The 23,061-nt window shown below is 38.2% G+C and overlaps 1 protein-coding gene across 1 annotated transcript in view; it reads left to right on the forward strand.

The window, feature by feature from the left end:
* PALMD (palmdelphin) overlaps positions 1–23,061 on the forward strand; it is a gene marked incomplete at both ends in the record, with an annotated part of 46,815 nt that overhangs the window by 16,331 nt on the left and 7,423 nt on the right. The window contains 3 exons of the mRNA XM_080349256.1: positions 7,636–7,681; positions 12,483–12,563; positions 17,001–17,131. Of these exons, the coding sequence (XP_080205382.1) occupies positions 7,636–7,681; positions 12,483–12,563; positions 17,001–17,131 (258 nt within the window). The remainder of the gene's footprint in view (positions 1–7,635; positions 7,682–12,482; positions 12,564–17,000; positions 17,132–23,061) is intronic.

Genomic DNA, 23,061 nt, shown 5'->3' on the forward strand with positions numbered 1-23,061 from the left:
GAAAGGTCTATTCAGCCTTCAGGTGGAAGAAAAAAAAAGTTTCCACACATTGTGTTAAACAGTCTGTAAATGTAAATTTATACTAACAGTTTAGTTTATCTAAGAGTTTACCACCACTTCCCTTTCTTCCTACTCCTCACTCTTCTTCCACTGCCCTTTCCTCCCCGCTTTGCATTTTCCAGTAGCCACAGATCCACCCTCTACCCTCTTCCTTTACCACGTTTTGGCACTCATCAGATGTGCCTGGCCAGTGATTGGAGTCAGTACCTCAGCAATAGCCACCTTTTTGCTGGGTTAGATCCCTGTCAGCATAGTGAGTGGATTCAGCAAGCAGACAGACAAGTGAGCTGTGGGGACCGACGTCCAGGACTGAGAGGCAAGGATGCTTCTTTTCAGTGCCACACAGCCACTGGATCAGTTCAGATTACTCATGTAATTTCCCCCTAGTGAATATCAAGCAAACAGATACCACTCAGAGGATCTACTTCAGATTCAGGTGAAAAGCAGGAAGTTATATTATCATCTTTCTGGTAAGACAATGTAGCTATGAAACAGGTCTGAAATCCTGACAATCAAATCTTACAAGAAAAATAAAGGAAACCATATCAGATCAAGTTTTTTTTGCTCCTAGTTAATAATCACCACTCAAAGGTAAGGGGTTAGGTAAATATATAGTGCTATGAGAAGCAGAAGTGAAATACTTGAATCTGTTGAAAGACATATGTTGGTGACACACTGCCACAGGCATCTGAATGACTGTTCAGCTCCAGCTGCTCGCGCTGTATCGCTCAGTGCTCCTTGTAGCAGGCGTCAGCCATCCCACCCGAGTCCCCGTGTTATTCGGATGACCTACCCAGCACTGCAAACAAACAGGAGACAGCTGAAGTTCACAGTTCAAATGACTGACAAGTTGGGAGTTTCTCAGCCACTGCTTCCAAATAAACTCCTCAGCAAAAAAAGATAGGTCTTCTTCGTTGAAGAAAATAGGCCTGGACCTGCAACAAGTGTTATCTGCCATAAATAATCTTATCAGTCCCGCTAACAATAAAGGTTTGCATAATCTTATCCTGTATTTTTTCCATTAATACTTGGAAAGGTTTACGCAAAACAAATAGTATGTGAGATATTTTTTGCCCACCCACAGGGCAGGATACTGAGTATCTGGAAGCACAGGAAGGATTGCCAGGGTCTGAGGTCATCATGTTTGCACGGCAGTTTCGAGTTTCAGATAAATAGCCAAACATACACGCTTATTATATACATCATTCTAAGGTTTCTCATGGTCCCTGGACCACTGTGGTAAGGTAAGCCTGAGGCCCGCAAGATGGCTGAGTTCATCTAGCAATTCACTGCTGCCAAAAGAATCCCATCTCCCAGACAGAATTCATTCCTTTGCTCTCCCTACTGTTACTGCTCATCTCCCTTTAAGCTCAGTGGCATAGCAGAGATCATTTATTCTGGGGTTTAAGGGTTTTTTGTTTGTGTTTTGGTTTGGTCATGTTTTTTTTTTTTTAATAATTATTATATTTTATATATATAACATATATTTAAATTGCTTTCCTGACAGATTAGCAAATTCAATTGGTTCACAGGGTAGTCAGAAGGAAGAAAGTGGTTGGAACTGCAGGTGAAGAATGCAGTAATTCCTCTTTGCTCTGCTGAAAGCTATCAGATAAGGTTCATCCCATCTTGCAGAACACCAGAGCTGCAGTGTTCAGGGCAGACCTTGGTTCGGGCAGAAGCTGGTTAGGCAGCTTCCCAGAGGAACAGGGTGAGCACCCTGCCCATGCCTCGGGAAATGGGAATCAGCTGATGTAACCTACACAGTTTCCATTCTTCAGCCTGCAAACAAGAGTTTGTTCATCAGGGAAACTTGCTAAATGGCTTCACCACCTCCAGTCTTGTCCCTGCCCCTTCTGCCAGGCCCCCAGCTCCAGAAGAAAGGTTTTCTCCTAAATAATTCCTACTTCAGGTCTGTCTTCTAGACAAATCACGTATACTTTCAAGGCTTCCACCAGCAGCACTTGTACTCAGAGAAGCCACATCTGGCACAAAGCGCTTACAAAAATACACCTAGCAAGGCCCTAATTTTGCTCTGCCATCCTACCAAGGCCTGTTGGACCCAACCGCCACTATGGTTCTCTTGCTGTTCTCCAAGAGCATCAGAGAACAAGAATCACGAGAATATGTCATGGAGTTTACTTGTCTATGGACAGCAAGTACCCATGTAAGTTTTGTTACTTTCCCCATGATTTGGCCCTGGTTATGGGGTATTTGGTTTCGCTTAATGGAACACAACCAAACCACACAATCACTAAAGCTGTTTCTCAGAGCCCTGCTAAAAATTCCCCATGCAGTTGGCTGGGTAGGATTTAAAACTCTGCACTATTCTTAGAAGCGCGTATCTACAGCAGTTGGAAAATGCTGGGTTGTAAGCAATGCATTCCGCAACATGTTTAAGGCTCTGATCCTGAGTATTTCAGAGTCTTTGTGGTTTTAAGTTTACATTAAAAGAAAAAAAAAAAAAACACACCAAACCTACACACAAAAAGCCCCCACACAATCTTATCATTTATCCAGGCACCTGAACACATTCCATTAACAATCTCACATTTAATATCATCATAGTAATTATACTTCAGCTATTCACTAAAGTGCCAAAGTGTGATTTCTAAATGAGAGACAACAGAGTTTGTTAAAGCTGCTGTGAAAAACCACAAACATTCAGAGTTTCATAAACATTTCCAAAATACATGAGGCCAAGAGTGTCTGGGAACATGAAAAAAGCTACAAAAAACATGTTTAACTAACCAAAAACTAATCAATAAACGTCAACAAAGTTCACTGTGTAATTTTCAAAAATACGTGCAACATCAGCTGCATTTAGCATAATGGTATTTGTAGCTTGGCTCCACTATGCATATGGTATACACACCTACCACAGAAGAGACAGCAGAGCCTGAGCTGCATTCTAAAACTTCTCTACAATATTGGAAGATATCTGACAAGCAGATTTATTATAAAATGATTAAAATAATAAATGCTTTTTAAACAGTGGAAGGCAACGACCAACAGCTGTTTCTTTAGTTTGATGTTAAAGGCTTAATACATTCATAATTATGAATAGCAACAGGAAGGGAGTTGTACCAACTGAAACATAATAGTTCAAGGCTTTTCCTCACAGAGATTCAGGGTGTGTCTACTCAAACAAGCAAAGCAGGTAGTATTTAGCTTCATAAAAGAGTATAAAACTGAGATAGTCTGATATTGTTTTCCTTCAGTGAGAGGATCCAAGAAATTTCTAAAGTTGAAAGACCTGCCTAGTAGGGAATTACTTCTTCAAAATTTGCCTTCAAGGTAAAAGTTTAATCCTTCCTGAGAGCTGGCAGTTTTTGTTATGAACTTCTTCTAAGCCCAAAAATGTACACACATTTTTTCATTTCTAATATTGTATGATTTGGTGGAGAGACAGGAGGCTTTTTTTCTTCTTTTTCACCCTGCTTTATTACGTATCTTCAAGCATACTGGCTAATACAGTCTGGATTCTGACTAAAGTATAAAAGAAAGAACCTTAAATTTTATTCACCTAATAAGGGTCAAGCAATCCCACATGTTAAACGTGGCATTAAAGATTTAGTGACCAACAGAAACTGACAGACTAGAAAGCCATAGATGTATGAGCCACAGAAATAAAAAACAATGAGAAAGTCTCCCATAGACTTGCTACACACAACTAGTCTTAGTTACATATATCCCTAGATGCAATATTTAAACAAGTACCCATAGATACCCAGTATCTTAAATCATTAGTAATAATTTTATATATATTAAATATAGATTTGCATGTAGACATGTCTATAAAATTATATTCTAAGGATAGTTTATAACTCCACTCCTCTAGGTTATCATCAATTCAAAGCTTGTTTTCCCCTTTATTAACATACATTTTTCATTAAACACCTTCCAGTTTAGATTGGAATTTGTGACTTGATGGATACAAGAAAATATGTTCTTTATAATACGAAAGAAATCTAGTTAAACAAATTTAATGCAATAGGTGCTGCTTCTGGCTAGTACTCTTTCTCTGAACTTCAAACTTTTTATTTACTGAGGTCCAAGTTTTCTGTCACTGAGAAGTGTAACTGTCTGCAGCTTTTTAGCAAAAAAAAAAATATACAATAGCACCAAGATGAACCCCTTTTACCCCTTTAGATGAACCCAAGATGAGTTCTTTAGCTGGTGTACCCTAGACAAAAGCTGTTTGCTGCTTATTCTGCAACATGAAAACACTGTTGACTGAAACAGCTGGAAGTACTTTGCAGACCAATGGTGGAAATAGCCTTCAGCTTTGAAGGCATTAAACCAGCCCTTGAGTGAGACAAACTTGTTTCTTTGGGAAATAACATACAGCTAAAGAGAAAGTCTTTCAAAAGAGAAAAAAAAAAAAAAAATTATAAGCTATGTTTTCAACAGATAACAATCTGATCAAGTCCATTCACTTCAAATACATCTTTCAAAAAGTGAAAGCTTCACGGTCCTTACCTTTAATTAGATGATGATTCTTAGAAGCAATTGTTTACTACTACACTAACCTATAACTCATTGTATATGTATTAGGTTAATGCTTTGTTTGAAAAGAAACCCCAGTGCAATGAGCAAAAGTAGAACTGAGGATGCTTTTGTTTGTAGAGCATGGCCAGGGACAGCCGCTACAGTTCTAAAGTGATGGGACTTTTCCATGCCAGTACTCAGACTTTGCTCCAGAAATGGACAATGGAACATGCATTTCCAGCTGTGAAAGTGCCTCTGTGGTTCTGCTTCTAGATTATGGTTCAAGATATGGCTTTCTTCTAAATTCCCACCCATTTTTCTTTAAGACTTCGTAATGCAACTGTTTCACCTTGTGCTTTAGATTCTCATTATTACTCCTACATTAGGTACCCAGCACAAAATTGAAATGAACAAAGGAAGAAATTAAGCCAAAAAAATCCAACCTGTATGACTCATCATGTGATCCAACAAACATTTTCTGCATAACTGAGCAAATCTGTTCTGTCAAAAGGAAAATAATACAGTTGCCAGCCACAGTTTTGCTCAGACTTGCAGAATGGGTTGATAGTTTCCTCTGGATATATTTCTGACAGGCAAGTTCTGAAAAACCTTGTTCCAAGAATCCCATGGACTGCAAACACAGCTGTTCAGATTCACTGATCTAACCTACAACACCATGGATACTCCTATTGGTGAAGCAGGCTTAAGGGACAGACAAAATGACAGCTGGTCCATTTCTTCTCTCACACATAAATCCCATTTAGAATAGGATTAAGATAACTGGAAAATAACCTATTGACTGAACAACAAATCCCTCCTAGCAAGGGGATATATATGATTTAAACAATTTGAAATGTTAAAAGTGTGCTTTAAATACTTCCTTAATAATGATCAGTTAAAAAGGGAACTAACATTTTAGGAACCATCTTCAGGTTACTTCAAAATCTAGAGGTTTAGATTAGAAAAAGACACATTGAATACTATTATGGTCCGTAAATATGTAACATCCAAAAGTAATGTTTTTAAAAGCATTTAAATATTTCAGAGCATAAAGAAAATATTTTAGAACATAAAAATTTAAAGAAATGCAATCCCATTGATTCTGATTTGAACTCGAAATACTGATCTTGTTTCTCCACCCACTGAGAATGGAATCCCATTTATATCACAGTACAGATTCTGGACCAAAACAGACATCCTTATTTCGGATGTAATAATTTTCTGCTTTAAATATTTTTAAACATTTTGAAGTCCACATACACACTTAAAATTAAAGATGAACTTCACAGAATATGAAGATGATTTAAGTGGGTTTTTTTTTTCAAAATACAATAAGACAGGCTACACCAGCTTATGAAAGTTGAAACAGAAAGACTGTCTTTCTATTGGCTTCTACAGCAAGAATATATTCAATTCAGTGCAGTGATTGAACTTATTTTCAGATCCATAAACTGAACATGTTTAAATTCCCATGTAAACTGTCCCTTGATATCCCTCAGTACACTTGCCTTTGAACTTCACACTTGCTTTTATGTGGTAACTTTTTTAATTTCAGCTGCTGACCAAATGAGGCATATATTAATATATATATTAAAAAAAAAAGAGTCTTCACTGGAGAATAAAACATGGGGTCTTTGCAAGTTTGAACAAAAGCTTAGGGTGGATCACAGTATAAACAAAATATTAATGCATCCTTAATCGCAATGTGGAGGGGGATAGTCTGCTTCCATATATGGATGAGTGATGACATACTAAGAAGGTGGAAATTGAAATTAAATATTGATTCATATTGAATTATGAGGATGTAACCCCACCAGCAAGTGTTCAATTTTGTAGCATCTTAGAATTTGCTATTAATTAGCCAGATTTGTGACCAAGATCCAGGTCACTATATGGACATGTAAAGTAAAACCCCTCACCAAATCCTGCTGAGTTCAGTCATCTCAGTGAATTAGCAGGAAAAAAAAACCAAGTTTGCTGACTGACTCTCCTCTTGGTGTCCTTACAAAGGCTTAAGTTACATGATACTGAGGGTAACGAAGGTATTTCAGATTCACATTAGGTCTTTATGCTGTTTGAATTCAGCTTTATCTTGCTTAGAGTTTTTTTCTACAATTGCATTTTACTAGAGGCAGTTTCACTTGTTTTGTAAGTTTCTTAGACTGATTTTGGAAGGCTGACTCCCACTCATGTAGCTGGAAAGGTCAAAATGTTTGCCATCTCTTAAGGAGCATAATGCTGTTTTCAGCAGAAATCCACAGTAAAAAACCCTCCAAGTCAGCTGAATGGAAATCCAGAGTAAGAGCCACTGGTATTTTAGATTCATCTTGGTAACACTGAAATGATGATCCTGAAATCCTTACTTAGACAAAGCTTTCCCTGAGTCCTGGAGAGCTGACCAGTAATTGCACAGATTAACACTTACATTCAATGACAGACCTGACTGCTTAAAGTTTATTTTAATTTAGATTAGCAGTTCTAAAACATTCTGCTAGCTATGAATACAGCTTGCCTAAAAATTTCATCTAGGAACCTAATTTAAAAAAACGTGGTATCTACAGTGCTAACATTACAGCAGATTAAAATACAAAGGTGAAATAAGTCTCATAAGAAATAGGAATACTTAATAAGTTTAAAATATCTGTTTATCACCAGAGGCATACACAAGGGGAACAAAGAGAAACAAGAACATAATTAAAAAATTACTTCTACCATGATCCTGGAAGACTGGGGTTTGGGCATGTAACAGTTAAAGCAGCAATGGCATGCTAGCTGAGCACATTAAAACAAAGAGTTGGCAGCTTCTGAAGGAAAAGGGCTTGTGCTCCACTGTTCCAACTTGTCAGTCAACTCATGCCAGCGCTCTCCACGGCTGCCTCTTCTCCACACCCTCATTACATGTGTCTGCCTGGACTGATCTGCTCCTCTGTTGTGGGACTCTCCTGACAAGTCAAAATTTCTGCCTTCTCTCTGCTCTGGAATTGGAGCAAATCACCTCCGTTTTTTTTATAGCCCCACCAGGAGGCTTTTTGCTTATGGTCTCATTCTGTTTTCCTTCAGTACTTGTCTGTTTTTGATTTCCAGAATGGAGGAGGAAGAATTGCTGAAAGAAAGATTCCAGGCCATAACAGTAAGTGCTTGTAACTTCCTATATTAAAAAAAAAAAATGCAATTGCTACTGTGTGTTTTCTGCAGAATGATTTATTCCAGGAAAGAGACTTAAGTCTGCTTGAAACTGTTACTATTTAAATTGTTACTTAATTCTGGTTTATACACTATTGCTTTAAGACAGCAAAGTTGCCTGTACTGACTTTATTATGGGTTGTATTACACTTTCAAACTAAATTAAAGGCAGCATAAGTATGCGTGCAAATCACTACCGGACAGTCTAAAATACATATTACTATCATCACAGCTGAATGTTTGCCTGAAGGACAGCAGGTCAAAAGGCAGCTAGAGAATTCCAGAACAAATCAATTTTCCCATTTCACAATGAAAGAGAGATAAAAGACTTTTAGGTTTGCATTGTGGAATTAAATCCAAATTCTGAACTACTGATTATTTATCATAAACTTTGCTGTCTGAAAAGTAAAAAAAGGACAAGCCTAGATTAAGGAAATTCCTACCTGTCAGTTTTCACAGGAGAATAAGGAAAAAAAAATACTCAGCAAAATTTATGCTGAAGATAGTAGAAAACATTTTCAGTTTCTCTTCTCAAAGGAAGTCTGATTCAAAATATTTATTGTGTTTTAAAGGAACTACTGAATTACTTTTTAAAGGAATATAAGCTGATAACAAAAATGGCTAAATCTGAGGTCTCCTCTGATATCTCTAGCAAAAACCTATTGAGTAACAAAAGAATTAAACTGAAGCAATATTTGGCCCTTTGGAACAAAAGGAAAACTTCAGAAGGATCACTCACTGTTACAGGCAATCTTTAAAAGCAAATAATGGGAAGAAATATTTTTTTTAAACACTCTTAGCATCATGGATGCGTTGTGAACCAGTCACTACTGGCTGAATAAATAGCTGACAGTCTTAAAAGATACCTTATTGGAACAAAGATAAATGTGTTGCCTAACTCTAATGGTGTTTGAACCAGATTCACAACCTGGACTTTGTTTCTGGCATATGGGCTCAAAAGATAAGCAATGTTTTGGCTCCCCAGACAGGTTGGGGCCTTGCCATGTTTTATACTCCCCATGTCTGGCAGGAGGACAGGGCAGCACCCTTGGTGGTGAGGGCTGTACATGGATGTACCAGGGTTAGTGTCCTCTGGCTGCAGCTTTGCCTTCACACAAATACTGCAGAAGTATTTTTTTAAGAAACTGTGACAGTCTCCAGTGTCTTGCCTTACAGGAAATAGGAAATCACATTTGGGTTCTTGCCATGACTTCATTTATTGCACTTGCTGCGTAAAAGAACTATTTGCTCTCTACTTTGATTAATCAACACCATTTAGTTGGAACGGTGTATCCATTGTAAAGCACTGCAGAAACAATGGATTCTAAATAAGGTGAAGTTACCATCAGGTTTAAGAATCTACAGTTCAAGTTGTCTAAGAAAAGAGCACATTACAATTACAAGTTACTCAGTGGCTCTGGGAAGGTTTGTCCCAAGCAACACACCTGAGAATCTCAAGCACTATCCACAAGGTGTGTGTTGTAAAGGACCCAACAAAGGACAGCACAGGGTGCTCTGAGCAGTAAACAGCTACACCTGCACTAAAACCTGCTTGGTTTCTGTTGTTAAATGCCTGACTCCTTTACAGCATCTGGCACTCCCACTGGGGGTTTTCAAATCATTTTCATATCTTCTCTATGTAGCAAAGCAAAAAGGAAAGCTCTATTATTATTTTAATATTTTGATGTTCCCACGGCTCTGAAAAGGAACCGTTTTTCTCTGTTATGTATGTTTCACCTGCTGCTGGTGCATATAGAATATAACAAGTGAAAAAAAACCAAAAATCAAATGTTTCCCTTTTGTTAGAGAGACTGTCATATCTTAAAATACAAAAGCTTTGGCATTGGCCATAGCAAACTGTGAGACAAAACAGCCTAAGAACCACCTTAGGCTTAATCTTTTCTCATCAAATCCTCCATTCTATATGCAAACAGAAATTATGGAAAATTTAAATTGTATATTGAAGTTTTCAATTATGACATTTCTGCAGTCTCATGTCAGACTAAAGTATCCATACCTCCAGATAAAGTAACCAAGCGTTACCTCTGGAAAACTATACGAAAACAAGAAGATATCAGCTAAACCATTAGCTGCTCCAGTGGCTTTGACAGTAGATGGCATCTGCAAGCGGACCCAGCAGACCAACAGTGGCATCGCTCGGGAGCACTGACACAAACCAACAGACTTGGCACACAAGATTCCACAAGACGCTGCTCCATAGATGTGTTTCCCTTTCTTTCAGACAGATCCAGTTTAGAACACAAATCTTTTCTATGCTTAGAAATCAGGAAAGATTCCAAAAGGTATCAGTAGGAGTGAAAATTAGGATCAAGACTCAAGTCTCACCTTGCATTGATGCACAGAGGGGAAGGGATGAAGGTGTTATTTCATAAAAGGCAAATCTTGCCCACATTAACAAGAGCATAGTAAGAGAGGATTAGAGGGCTTCTGCCAGCAACCTGATTATCTACTGGGGCAGCGTATAAAGTTTAGCAGAAGTATGGATCCCTTAGCTACCTAGGAATAAACATTTAGTCCACTAGATGTATAGACAAAGCTTTGTATGGTAAGACATTATTTGCAGACAAATCATAGCAGAATATACTGTAGAAAGTGTCCTAACAGGTTTCAAAAATTACTCTAGCAAAACAAGGTTCAAAAAGGTTCCTCATAAATCTTCCTTGAATTTACCTTCTGGCATTAGACCTTCAGCTTTCTTTGACTAGATATATAAAAGACAAACCATTTCAACCTATTTAATCTGGATAATTGTATAATGGATGTTTATTACCAACCGGTGAAATTAAAACCTGCTTGAACACCAAAGGATACAAGTGGAAAACTTTGAGAAAAAAAATCCGCTGTAAAAGAAACATAGTCCTTTAACAAAAGAAACAAGCACAAGTTTCATTATTGAATAAGTTTCTTGTTACACAGTTAATTTCAAATGCAGTTATTTGTGCCTTTACACTCTGATTTCTTTCTGCACAAGATTTTTGTGTACGACTTCTCATTTCAGACTGCCCAAACTCTTAGAACACATCTCCACTGGTACAAAAAGAACATTTAAATTGACTTAGAATATTTTTAATAGTATAAACCAAGTAAAAGTTCATGGTCTGGCTAAGACTCTTATCCAGAACTTTACTAAAGAAAAAAAGCAGTTTTCTTAAGAATTGTAACAATCTGTAAACACAAGCTCTTGTCACACTTTTTTCATCTAATGATAGGTTATTTAAAGGCCATTCATACAATGAAATCAGGAATATCTCCTAATTAAAGAAAGGTGTGAAGATCAAAGACCAGAGGTTATGTCTCCAAAATCAGGACTGGCCAAGTAAAATCCAGCACAGCAGCTCTTGAATAAAGTCTCTAAAAGGGACATTGCAGAAAAATTACATATTGTAGTGATCCTACATCAGTAACTTTAACTGTATTAAAGAGCATTGTCAAAACTCAAAACCACTACAGAGATGAAGGCAGCATGTACCTTGAGGCAAGATCCCTACCTCCGCTGTTTGGTGTATTAAAGCAGCAAACTAACACCATCAAGTAATAATTGTAAAGTACAGATGATATTTATAGATGGCTACTGCACTTCACAGACTGCAAAAGAGATCACTGACACTTATTCTCCACAAGGCTGGGTGGTTTTCTTCTACTTCCTATCCTTCAACAACAAAGCGTCCCTATAGACTCTGGCCCCACTGCTGCTTTCTGATGTCCAAGTAGCAGTGAAGTGATTCAGCCAAGCACACTACAGCTCTTCGTGTTTCCCAATCCCAGATCCCAGGGAAACCCTGAGAACAACTCCCAGCCTCGTGCCCAGCACATCCTCACTGACTTGCTGTGCTCCTCAGGTGGGCTGAAAAGGCAAATCTCTTCCTGTATTTGTGAAGAACTTAACTCCTTCCTAAACCATAGTTGTCTGAAAACAGACTCAAAAACCAAACAAAAAAACACCACCACGCACCAACAACAAGAGTAATCTGTTCAAATTGAAAGAAAAGGTGGACTCTTCACCCATTTCCTTTTTTTTATGTAAACTGTAGCAAAAAGGATTAAGGTTGCACTATGATAAATCAGTACAACTTGAGGACTTTCCTTCTGAAGTTCAGCAGTCGTGAAAACAGCCTTTACACAGAAAAATCTTTTTTAAATTGAGAGGCAACAACATATACAAAGCATATTGCATTTCTCTGTGTTCTTCACCTCTATGAGACTAATAAAATATATTTCTATGTCTTTATTTATTCCTGCTTATTTCAGCTATTAGTCAGCTATCCAGCTCAGTGCTGGATTCACCAACAGCCCATTTAATTTAGTGATAAATCACAGCTGCACAGTACAGACCACACAGACTCCTTCATCTCCTAAATTGTGTGTGGGCTGCCCTAGGAATCCTGGTCAGGACCAATTTCTAACCTCATTTTGCATGTATGATCATGCTCAAATATTATTTCTTACTGTTTTCTTCCCTATCCCTCTCAACAGTAAAAATATTTCTGATTTGGATCGTCACTGCTTTGTAGTCATTAACATGTTTAAATGTACTTCAGAGAAAGAGTAATGGAAACCACACCTGCATAGGACACATGAGCTGTTGCTGCTGAGAATTATGCGCTGCCTGAGCACCGTACAAGCTTTGTTTGCATAGATTGACTCCATCTTACTGGAGAACACAAACGTTTTGCTTTTGCAAAAAGTAACTTCTCTAAACAAAGTTTTATCGCTCTCTTAATTTGTAGGACAAAAGAAAACTGCAAGAAGAAATTACACAGAAACGTCTAAAAGTAGAAGAAGAAAAAATGAAACATCAACATTTAAAGGTAAGTGTTGGATTTATGCAACTAAAGATAGCCTCAAGTCCTCCACCATAAATAAAGGGTTTGCATTTTGGAATGCAAATCTTCTTGCATTTAAGTTGTGCTTTTACTACCAAATTTTCACAGCTTTTTGGAATCTCGCCAGGACTCCATTTGACTTTAATAAGCATCACCCTTTAAAAAAAAAAAAAAAAAAAAAATATTACACTCAGGAGCTAATGTCATTTGATCACTTTCATGGCACATAATGAGATCATAACCAGGAATAACTCACAGCTGAAAATTAAGCCTCACATTTCAGACTGGGTGTGTTCACTCCTTAGCTCTAGTGCAGCAGCCTCACTAGGTACAGGGTGCAGCACAATCACGAGGTCTCATCACAGACTTCTGAAAGAAAAAAAAACACACAATACACACACAAAAAACGAGCTTATTTTTAATTGGCCATTACCTTTTATCAGCTTTTTAAATGACTCCTTGGTAAAATAATGCTGTTTCTTTGTATATTAAAAAAAAAAAAAAAGAAAAAGGCATAAATGCTGCAAATATTGTCCTGAAATATGGCCTGGTAAACTCAGGATTATAAAAGCAAAATTACTAAGATACCGGAGGATCCCCCTCTGTAGACACTTGAGATTGCAGTGATTTCTACCTAACAGCACCATTCTTTAAATGTCTGTTGCAATTTGGCACTACCTGTAATTTAGGGAGAAAAGGTAAAAATCTATGCTTCTAGAAATATGCAAGACTTGGTATTTACATACCCTTTTAGTTATGTCAGGAGATAAACAGTTTCAAAAAAGATTCTGAATACAATACCAGGAACATGGTGTGTCTCCCTAAGCAAATGTGGGAGAAGCATATTTAAAAAAGGCTCTTCTTTAAAATAGACACCTGGTCCTGGGTTTCATCTACCCTCTTCTTTGTGCCAAGCCAAAAAAATGAGAAGTGATGATAAACTAGTTTGCTGGGCCAGGCAAGCCAAAGCAAAACTCACCCATGCTTCCATTTTATTGGAAGGCAGTGATCATAAGGACTGACTTGACCAACTGTGTAATATCTTGCCTAAAAGAGAGGGGAATATCTGTTCCATGTCAGGTAACTAACGAACAGCAAACGTGTGACTGCCTTGCTCTGTCTCACTACGTGGGTACATCGGGTACTGCAATTTATTCTTCAAGTTTCCATGCCTATAAATTCAGAATGACTCTTTTGCCCTTCTTTTAAGAAGGATAAACTGATCTGTTCTAGACAACCCGCTAATCCTCACTACTGCTGTGAGCAGAGTCCTAGGGCAGTTTCCTTACAGATCTAGTACATGTCTTCAGCTAACATTAATAGGTAAAACAGGGCTAAAAAGTTAAGAAAACAAAAACTAAACTTGCACTTATTTTGAAGATGGTTTATGGAATTTTACAGAAGCTAAAACACAGAAAAATATTATTGAAATGTTCTTCCTTTGGAAGAGGACAGAGGATGTGATTTGTTTTCCTGTTCTCTGAAAAATCATACAGGTATCATGCAGAAAAGTTTTTTAAATTAAAAGCAGTCATATTGCATATGAGGCAAATCAAGGATCTGTAGAGGAGTTACTCAGCAGAGGAATCAAACACGCATTTAAATTGTATATGTATGGTGCATAAATAAATATGTACTACTAGCTTTTTTGGAGCACCCAAAATGGAGACTACTTTTTCCAACTGAATATCAAGGCAGGCACCTAATATCAAATGAAACATTACTCTATGAACATCCTCTGCCCGATGCCCTAGAAGCTTCATAATTTAACAAACATTTATGCTTCAGACTAATGCAGGTATTTTGACAGAATCAAACACAAGAATCTAGTGCAGAAATCACTTTAAGACAGATTTAGAGTTCCAAGCGTTTATGCACCTCAGCAAATTTTACCGAGGGCTCATTTCCCTAGCTGCACAGGTTGATTTCACTCATTTACACTCCTACCAGTTGTACATGGTGAAATCTGGAGCTCCATGACCTATCCAACATAACTCGCACCTGTCCCTTAGGAAACTATTGCAAGTTAGTAAATCTCACTGTCATATAGATGTTCCTGTTAGCTGGATATCACTATCCTGTTTCTCATTTTGTCCTTCATTCCTATTTATAACCCTTGGCAACAGGTTTATTACAAGGTTGTTGCCTTGTTCTAGGGGGAGTTTTTTGTTGTGTTTTTTTGTTGAAAATATTTCCTTTTTGTAAATGTGAGTCTCTGCTCTGGCTTCCCAATGACTTTCTTTCCCCAAGCTAACTTCTTACTTGGAAGAGATAGATGAGGTATCACAGCAGGTCTTAGTTATCTGGTAGAATTATACTGGAAAAGGATCATGTATTCCCCAAATAGGCACCTCTACTACGTGAAGTAGAGGACATGCACACAAATATAGACTCTGGTGTGGACAGGGATTCATGGAACTGCAAGGGGTAATGGGGGTTGCTAGTGAGGGTACAAGTCAAATTCCATCCTCAAGTAATTCTAGATGCACCAGCAACTAACTCTTCCTCCTACCTGGAATCCTTCTTACTGAAGCAACAAGGAAAGGACCAGAGTTGCTTAAGAAGTGTAGTCAGCACTGATTTGCATGTACTTACCAAAAGCTTTTCTAGTTTAGCTTATTAAGATTTTGGTTTCTGACATGCCCGAACTCTGTTAGTGCCACCTTGTAGCTGCTGGTCACACACATTCTTATTCCTGGAGTTAACAGTGTTGAACTATATCTTCTGTGAAAACGGCAAAAGTGATTTCTGCCTCACCCAACATGCCGTATCACTGGCAGAGCAAGACCCCCAAATTCAAAACACCTTTGCCTTCCAGGAAAGGATGAATCTTCTAGTGTTAGCCCAGCCTTAAGGACTGCAGTGGAGTTACACCTGGAGAACATGTAGGACATTATTAACAGAATTTGCAGGATATTGTTGCAGCACTCCTCATGTGACCATGGGCTTATGAAAGTGATTCCTTTCCAGTGCTTTGGCTATTCTCAGGGTCTTATCATATCATAATGTATAAGTATCCCTTTCCCTTAACATATCAAGCCTAACGCAAAATCAAAGTGCTTTCCTTTAAGTGCTTTAACACCTGCCCAACCTAGTACTGAGCTAGAGATGCTTTACAGCAAAAGGAAATACGAGACAGCAGAGAGAACCTGACAGCCCTGAGGCAGCTGCTCCAGCACTGGTTTGTGTCGATGCGTCTGCAAAGCAGCCTTGAAACTGCCTGTTATTCAAAGGCTGTTTCCAGACTATGTGGTGTGTCATTCTTTCAGAAGTGGCTAATTAGATTAAAAATATTACATGGCATTTAGTTGGGAGCAGCAGCAAACTACTCTGGGAAAAGGCAAAATAATACCATTGTGTTATGCCTATATTTAGGGAGTTTGTTTACTTGGGCCTAATCCTATACATACATGAAGCTTTTGTTGATTTCAATGGGTGTTATCAGCTTCTGAGGTCACACAGTGCCAGCCACACTGCTATTCTGGAATTCCCACTGAAATTATAGATTTTTGGGGACAGTAATTCTAGACTAATTCAGATCCAGGCAGGATTAAAATCTCACTTTTCTAGGAGCACTAGCTGTTATTAAAAGCTAATCAGCTTCATTGAAAGGGAATTAATAACTGTATTCCCTCCAGCTTGAGAAAACAGTATTTTATGGTAAATAAGAGTTGTGCCAGTGAGATCACACGCATCTACCAGATCAGGTAAAACCATTCTATTAAAATCTTATTTTGTTGGGCCTCACTAATACCTCCATGTAAAGTATATAGTAAACAGAAAAGCGTAGGAATCAACAGTTTAAGTGACTCAGCGCACAGGATGCAGCCAGGAATTCCAACTGCTGCTGCAACCAGCACCGAGGTTAACGCAGCCTTCTCACCAGTGTTGCACAGTTCTGCCTCAAAGCAGCAGTAGTCAAACCCAACTTTATCTTTAGCTACATCCTACAATTAACAAAACTATATAGAGGAGGATAAAAAAACAACTAACATGGAAATCAGACAGCTCAAGGAATCTAAAGTACAAATTCATGGTTAATGAAAAAAACCACACATACAAGGTTTTTACCCTGTTGAAAGAGATTTCTAAGGAGCCCTGACTCCTACTTCTTACTATTTTGCTTTATTAAGGACAAACATATCACTGGATCCACTTAAGAAATATTAACCTGTTACATGTAGCAACTGACGTCCTCTATGTATTTGTTGGGTAGACTAATAAAACAGGACATTGATGAACAATCTCAAAACACAAATGCTTTTTAGTGTTTCTCTTTCAACAGCACTCCCCACTGCCAGATTGCCTTATGCTAGATACAACATAAGACCGTGGATCACGCCTATGGCATGAAGACAAATACAGTAAATGACTGAATAATCTAACTTTCAAAGTGCACTTGTTTGTATTTTTCCCCACCAGAAAAAGGCCTTGCGAGAAAAATGGCTCTTGGACGGCCTTAGTTCTCTAACTCCAAAAGAGCAAGAAGAAATGCAAAAGCAGAATCGAGAGGACCAACAACGAACTCATGAGCTGGAACAAGAAATTTTCAGGTAGGGTAGAACCCCTGCCCTTCTGTTTGGGTAAAAATGGTCCCTCCTTAAAGTCCTACCTTACTTTGTAAAATACTAAAATGTCAGCAAGGGCTAAAAATACACAGTTTAATACATAGAGTAAAGCAATCTTTGTTATATTTTCTGGTCCTCTAGAAGTAGAGAATACACAGTGCAAGCTTCTGCACTGTGAATGTTATCACACTGCACAAAAAATATCTTGCATACTATTTGTTTCTCTAATTCCAGATAACCCTTCCATGCTATACTCAATAGATGGAAACTGCAGTATATGGGTGTTGCTCTGAGAAAGCAATTGATGAATCAGAATTTCAAAACAATAGTAAATAGTTTTAAAACTTCTTCAGTTTCACTAGGTCCTGCACAGCCTTTAATACCAGCATTCTACCATAATACAGCACTTCAGAGCAGTACCAGCTGCCTAGCCTCATTAGTATCACTTGCCTTATTCTCTCTTCCATCAAGTTCTGTTCTCTATTCCCAGAAGTCTGTTATAGCAAAGGCCTTTTTCTATTATATCATTTAGAGATATTCCTACAAATCTCATTGCCTAGTGCCTCCCTACCCCATATGGCTAACACCATACTGCAATAGACAGTCCCATATATGACTCCTTTATTTACTATGGACATGATTCAAGGTGCTTATTAGCTACAGTTAACCTTTCCCAAATACCACAGGGCTCTGTACACAGGCAGCTCCCTCTCTGGGTCCAGGCATACTGACTGGTACTACCCATTAGCACACACACAAAGATGAAATGTTCCTGTTTCTTTAAATTCTGGTTTCATCATCCTTTAAGGCTGCTTCTTTTATTTCAGTTCAATAGCATCTTCCTTCATACCTTCCTCTTTCTCCGCTCTCCTCCTACACACACTCTTTTGGCAAAGTTGTCACCAAGATTACCTCCTCCCATTATCTCCCACCCACTTTCATCCTTACTCCATCTCTCAGACACAAACGATAGTTCTCCTGGCTGACAGGCAGCAGCTTAGTGCCACCTTCTCCTATAATTATGCTGACTTCTTGCTTGGAAGCACTTTTCTCCACAAAATAGCTTTTCACATACCTCTGTGGAATTCTTTGTTGCAGTGGTAGGAGGCAGACAGTCTGCTCTAAAAACATCCCAGCAGGTTGTGATTACAGAGACACATGAAGGGGTCCCTGTGACAGTGTGACCACCAGGAAAGAGCCACATGGGGCAGAGATCTCCTTTATGCCCTGAGAAATCTAGCAAAGGGAGATATTTAAAACTACTATTATTTTTTTTTTTTTTCTTAGACCTCAGAACCAAGTCAAGAACTGGATTTGGTGTGTGGCTATGTCGGGTAAAGGATGCTTTTATTCACCTGACATAACCTACACTGTTTCAATTCATTTGATGACAACCAAGTAAAGAACAAGCAATGCTATTATAGCAGCGGTCTGTGAATGTCTATGCCACTAGAAAAGAAAGTGATTGAACTCCTGACATATCAAGTGCCTTAAAAACAGTGAAATATTACTTTAGCAGGAAGTGCACCATATCTCCAACATGTAAATCTAGTCTGTCATCTCATAACTTACTTTCAGGGTTCTTTGCACCTAAGTCACTGCAACTGAGCTGTCTCACAGCAGCACTGGCCATGGGTGCCTCCCGTGCTACCCCCAGGAAGACTGGCCATGGGTGCCTCCCGTGCTACCCCCAGGAAGACTTGCAATGCAGGATTAGGACTTAATACCTACCCACAATACTAGTTTAGGGATTTCAGCAAATAGCGTTGATTATCCACATATGTCATTCCCGTGTCTCACAAAATCCTGTGTTTGTAACAACAGTTGCAGAGTTTTTTGATACTGTTTTTGTTGTTATTGTCCTGAATGTTTTGTTGGCTCAGTGGCCTTTATTTTTATTTCCTCAGAGACCAAAACTGAACACACACAGTGAGCTTTACTTCTCTGAATACAGCCGTATAAACTTTTTTCTAGCATTAATAGAATTTATCACTATTACAAATAGTAAAACAGTAATTCAACTGGAGCTTCAGACTTGAAAAACTCCTTTAATTCATGTAGGTAAATTAGAATCACAGAGGAATATTGCCACTCCTTTAATTCTCAATTGGAGCCAAAAGTTGCAAAGAGGTTATAAATTTTAAAGTTTGTCTGAATTAGAAGCTTCCAGGTCTTTTAAAATATGTCCATAGGCATTTAAATGGAGATTTCTAAATACATTTGTGCTTTATGGAAGGAGAAATGAAAGTGCCAAACCCAGCATTTGTCCCCAAATGCTTTCTTAGATCACAACCTAGAACCTGAAGTAACAACTCAGCCCCAAGGACTGCATGCAGGCACATTGTGAACGGGAAGACCACACATTTAGTGCTGCATCCCATGGCCAAGAGCACACCCATTGCACCAAACAAAGCAGAGGTTCCTCAGCTCATACACTCAATGTACACCTCAGCCTGTAACAGCCTGACTAGAGCAATGCACCTGCTGCCTTCCCACTAGAATTGTTGCCAGAGACATGGTTGACATTCAGCAGGTACAAAAAAACCACGTTTTAGAATTTCTTTCCCATGTACATGGGATGCAGGGACACCAACTATGTTTTACTGTGGTTTTTTTGTTTGGTTGTGGGTTTTTTGCTGTTGTTTTTGTGTGTTGGGGGGGGAGCGGGGGTTGTTTGGGTTTTGTGTGTGTGTGTTGGGGGAGGGGGGATTAATAGTTTTGTTTATATGTCTGCATTTAGGAGAAGTGTATTAGATACAAATTTCCTACATAGTTCCAGATTCAGTTAATCACAAGTACAAATAACATTTGTATACCTAGATAGCTAATATTCTGACCATAAATCAGCAGTTTAAATTCTAATGAAAATGAAATAAGTTTACTTGCAACTCTAAGTGCTATAGTGGAAAAAATTGCAATAAGTGTTTGATGGTAGCTACAGGCCTTTCTCCTCTTATTAAAAATATTCTTTTTCCAAGAATATAATGCCATTTATTTTACTACACTTGCTTATTGGAACCTGTGAATGGTTTCCCTTTTATTTTTATATATGTTGTTCTTTCATGGCAACTGACTTTTTTTTCACAGCAAACTAAGTATTTCCACAGCCATTTGTTGTTAATACCAGTGTTACCAACTAGCTTTTCCTGCATGTGACCTTCTCCTGGGAAGCTCCACCAAATTGCTTCCTCCTTAAAATGATTCCTACTTCTTGACGCGCATCTGAAATATCTCAGATTTGTACTGCAATGAATCAGACAAATGAAAATACTAACTGAGGAAAAAGTATAACACAAAATGACATGCTGTCTCTACTCTTATGATAAGAACTTCACAGGTATAATGCATCCTAGAAATGAAAATCACTATAGAAATGTTCCTAATTACATTTCTGAACCATACTGAACTAAGAGGACTTAACTCACCATTGCTGAAGTTCTAAAGACAGAGGTTGGTAAGGCCTTCATATCAAAAGAAATACTTTTGTTACTGATCTATTTACTCTTATAATCCATCTACACACCTTAGTCCTTTGCAGCTTTTATCTTCACAATACACAGAGGGCTCAGACAAGGATATTTGATTTTATATCTGTAGAATAGAGGCAGAAGAACATACCTGGATTATGTGGGAACTTCCCACTGAACTAGGAATTTAAGAAGGTTTATTCACAACAAGCACTTTTCTCTATAAATTATACTTCCTACCACTTCTCAACAGTTGTCTAGTAAAGTCCTCTAGAAAAATATCCATGCTGCCTTCCACATATCATTGTTTTGTTTAGACATAGCCATCCCAGTTTCAAACCAGCCAGCAGCAATACAGAAAACTAGGTCAGCATGAACAGAGTCCACTAAAAAGTACAAAATACATACCATACAGTACCTACTCAGTGCTTTTGCTATGCCATAGATAGCACTCAAGCTAACAAAGTCCTGTAAATGAAAGATTGCTAAACTGATCATGTAGCCACATCATGCAGGAGCAGTAAAGTATGTTATTGAGAAACTCAGAATTCTTTCTTCTGGGCATCTGCTTATTAAACTTCACTTCATTAAGACAGATTCTGTCCACTCTGATGATTATTCTGCACAAGCTTTACCATCAGTTAAAAAATCAGAATCACTTTGAAGACCTTTTGAGTACCCTTAGACCAGTCCTTATTTCTTTCTGCTGAGAGTACAGACAATTGTAGGCAGATTATCTCCAGAAGTCGCATGGGCCTTTCCATCACAATCCTAAAGGGGACCTTTGTTTCGAAACATTCTTTACTCAGGTGTCAAATAGAGCTAATGTATGTCTACTAATCAGTTCAGATTTGAGCATTTTTTGATAAAAGGGAGAGTTTCATTCTTCATAGCAACAACAAAAAAAAAAAGTGAACAGCGAGGGGCCTGAACCACCTTGCAGACAGCTGAACATTGTGGTTATAGAAGAAAAACCATGCATTAACTGTCCTATTCCCCTTCTTTACATGTTAGACCCTTAACAATTGTTTCTTAGTGTTGGAAATCTCACCTAATCGCTTCTTAGAAAGCAATTTCTACTAGCACCTGATGCAACATGTATCACACCTATATAAGACACTACACAGTTTTTTCTTGCAAATTCATGGGTAATACTTGTGAGGACATTACTTGAGCAAACACTGCAAATGTTAACCTGCCAAGCTGCCTGTCCTCGGTGTGCTGGACCAGTGTGTTTTACATGATTGCTGTTCCGCTGAAAAGGAACGCTTTCTGGAAACAAGGTATCATCACTCTTCCCAGAGACCTAAGTATATAAAATGCTGAGATGCGTACACCTGTAAAAGCCTTCGTACACAGCCCCAAAAAGGAGTCCTTAAAACTTACTAGTATTTTTAAGTCTGTAGCTAACACCAGCTCTAGTCTATCAGGAACATTATAACACCCACCCCACATCAGCAATATCTTGCATTTTAATTGAGATTTTGTCCCCTGAAGAACCAAGCTTCAGGCTGTCAGTCAAGCACGGTTACACCTCTTTTACCAAAGGAAAATATTTTGAAAGCCTAGAAGCCACATTCACACATGCAAAACCAGGGAGAACTGTCGTGGCCTCTCGCATCTGAACACATACACACACACTCACTCCTCCTCAAAGTCTCTTCAGCATCCTGGGTGCTTATAAATTCTACATTCTCAATCCCAGACTGGAAAACAACAAAGCCTCAGACTGTGGTCTCCTGAGCATCCTCCCACTATGCAGATTGCTTAGTTTTCAAAATCCACACAATTATGACATTATCCACTTCATAAGAGTAGCCTGCAAAGCACATCACTTAGGATTTTTAGCTGTATTAATTTTTATACTAAAAAAAATAGTTAAGAGCTGTTTTACCTACAAAAAGTACTTGCAAATGCCATTATTATTATTGTATTAAAAAAAAAAAAGTAATGCTTGTTCTACCCCTCAGAAATATGAATGCAATTTGATTTCCATCGATACAGGTGGTTCTTCTGAAATTGTAGCTTCTAGTTATAGATTGACTAGAACTTTCCTCCACAGGAGATCCTCCTGAACATAGCTTGGCTACATATATTGAAATATAACATATGAGGCAATGTATTCTAGCCCTTTAAGTACTGCCAGGCACAGGAACATTCTTCCAACTTTCTTACAACAAAAGAATTTGCCGCTTTTCATCATAAGTACACATGCAAAATTAGGAGACAAGCAATTAAAGTCATAACCCTGGTGTCTGCATACTAGATTCCTACATCTTAATTACAATGAAGTAATCACATTTCTTGAGACAATGTAGGAGATAAAACTTGCTTAGAGATGCAGAAATGCTGTGGGAGACTATCTATTCCCTCTTAAAAAAAGTTAATATCAGCCACGGTTTTCAAAGCAGACTCAGAAGGAATTTACGGCAGGTACTTTTTTTTTTT

Source organism: Nesoenas mayeri, assembly GCF_963082525.1.
Source record: "Nesoenas mayeri genome assembly, chromosome: 8".
NCBI lineage: Eukaryota > Metazoa > Chordata > Aves > Columbiformes > Columbidae > Nesoenas > Nesoenas mayeri.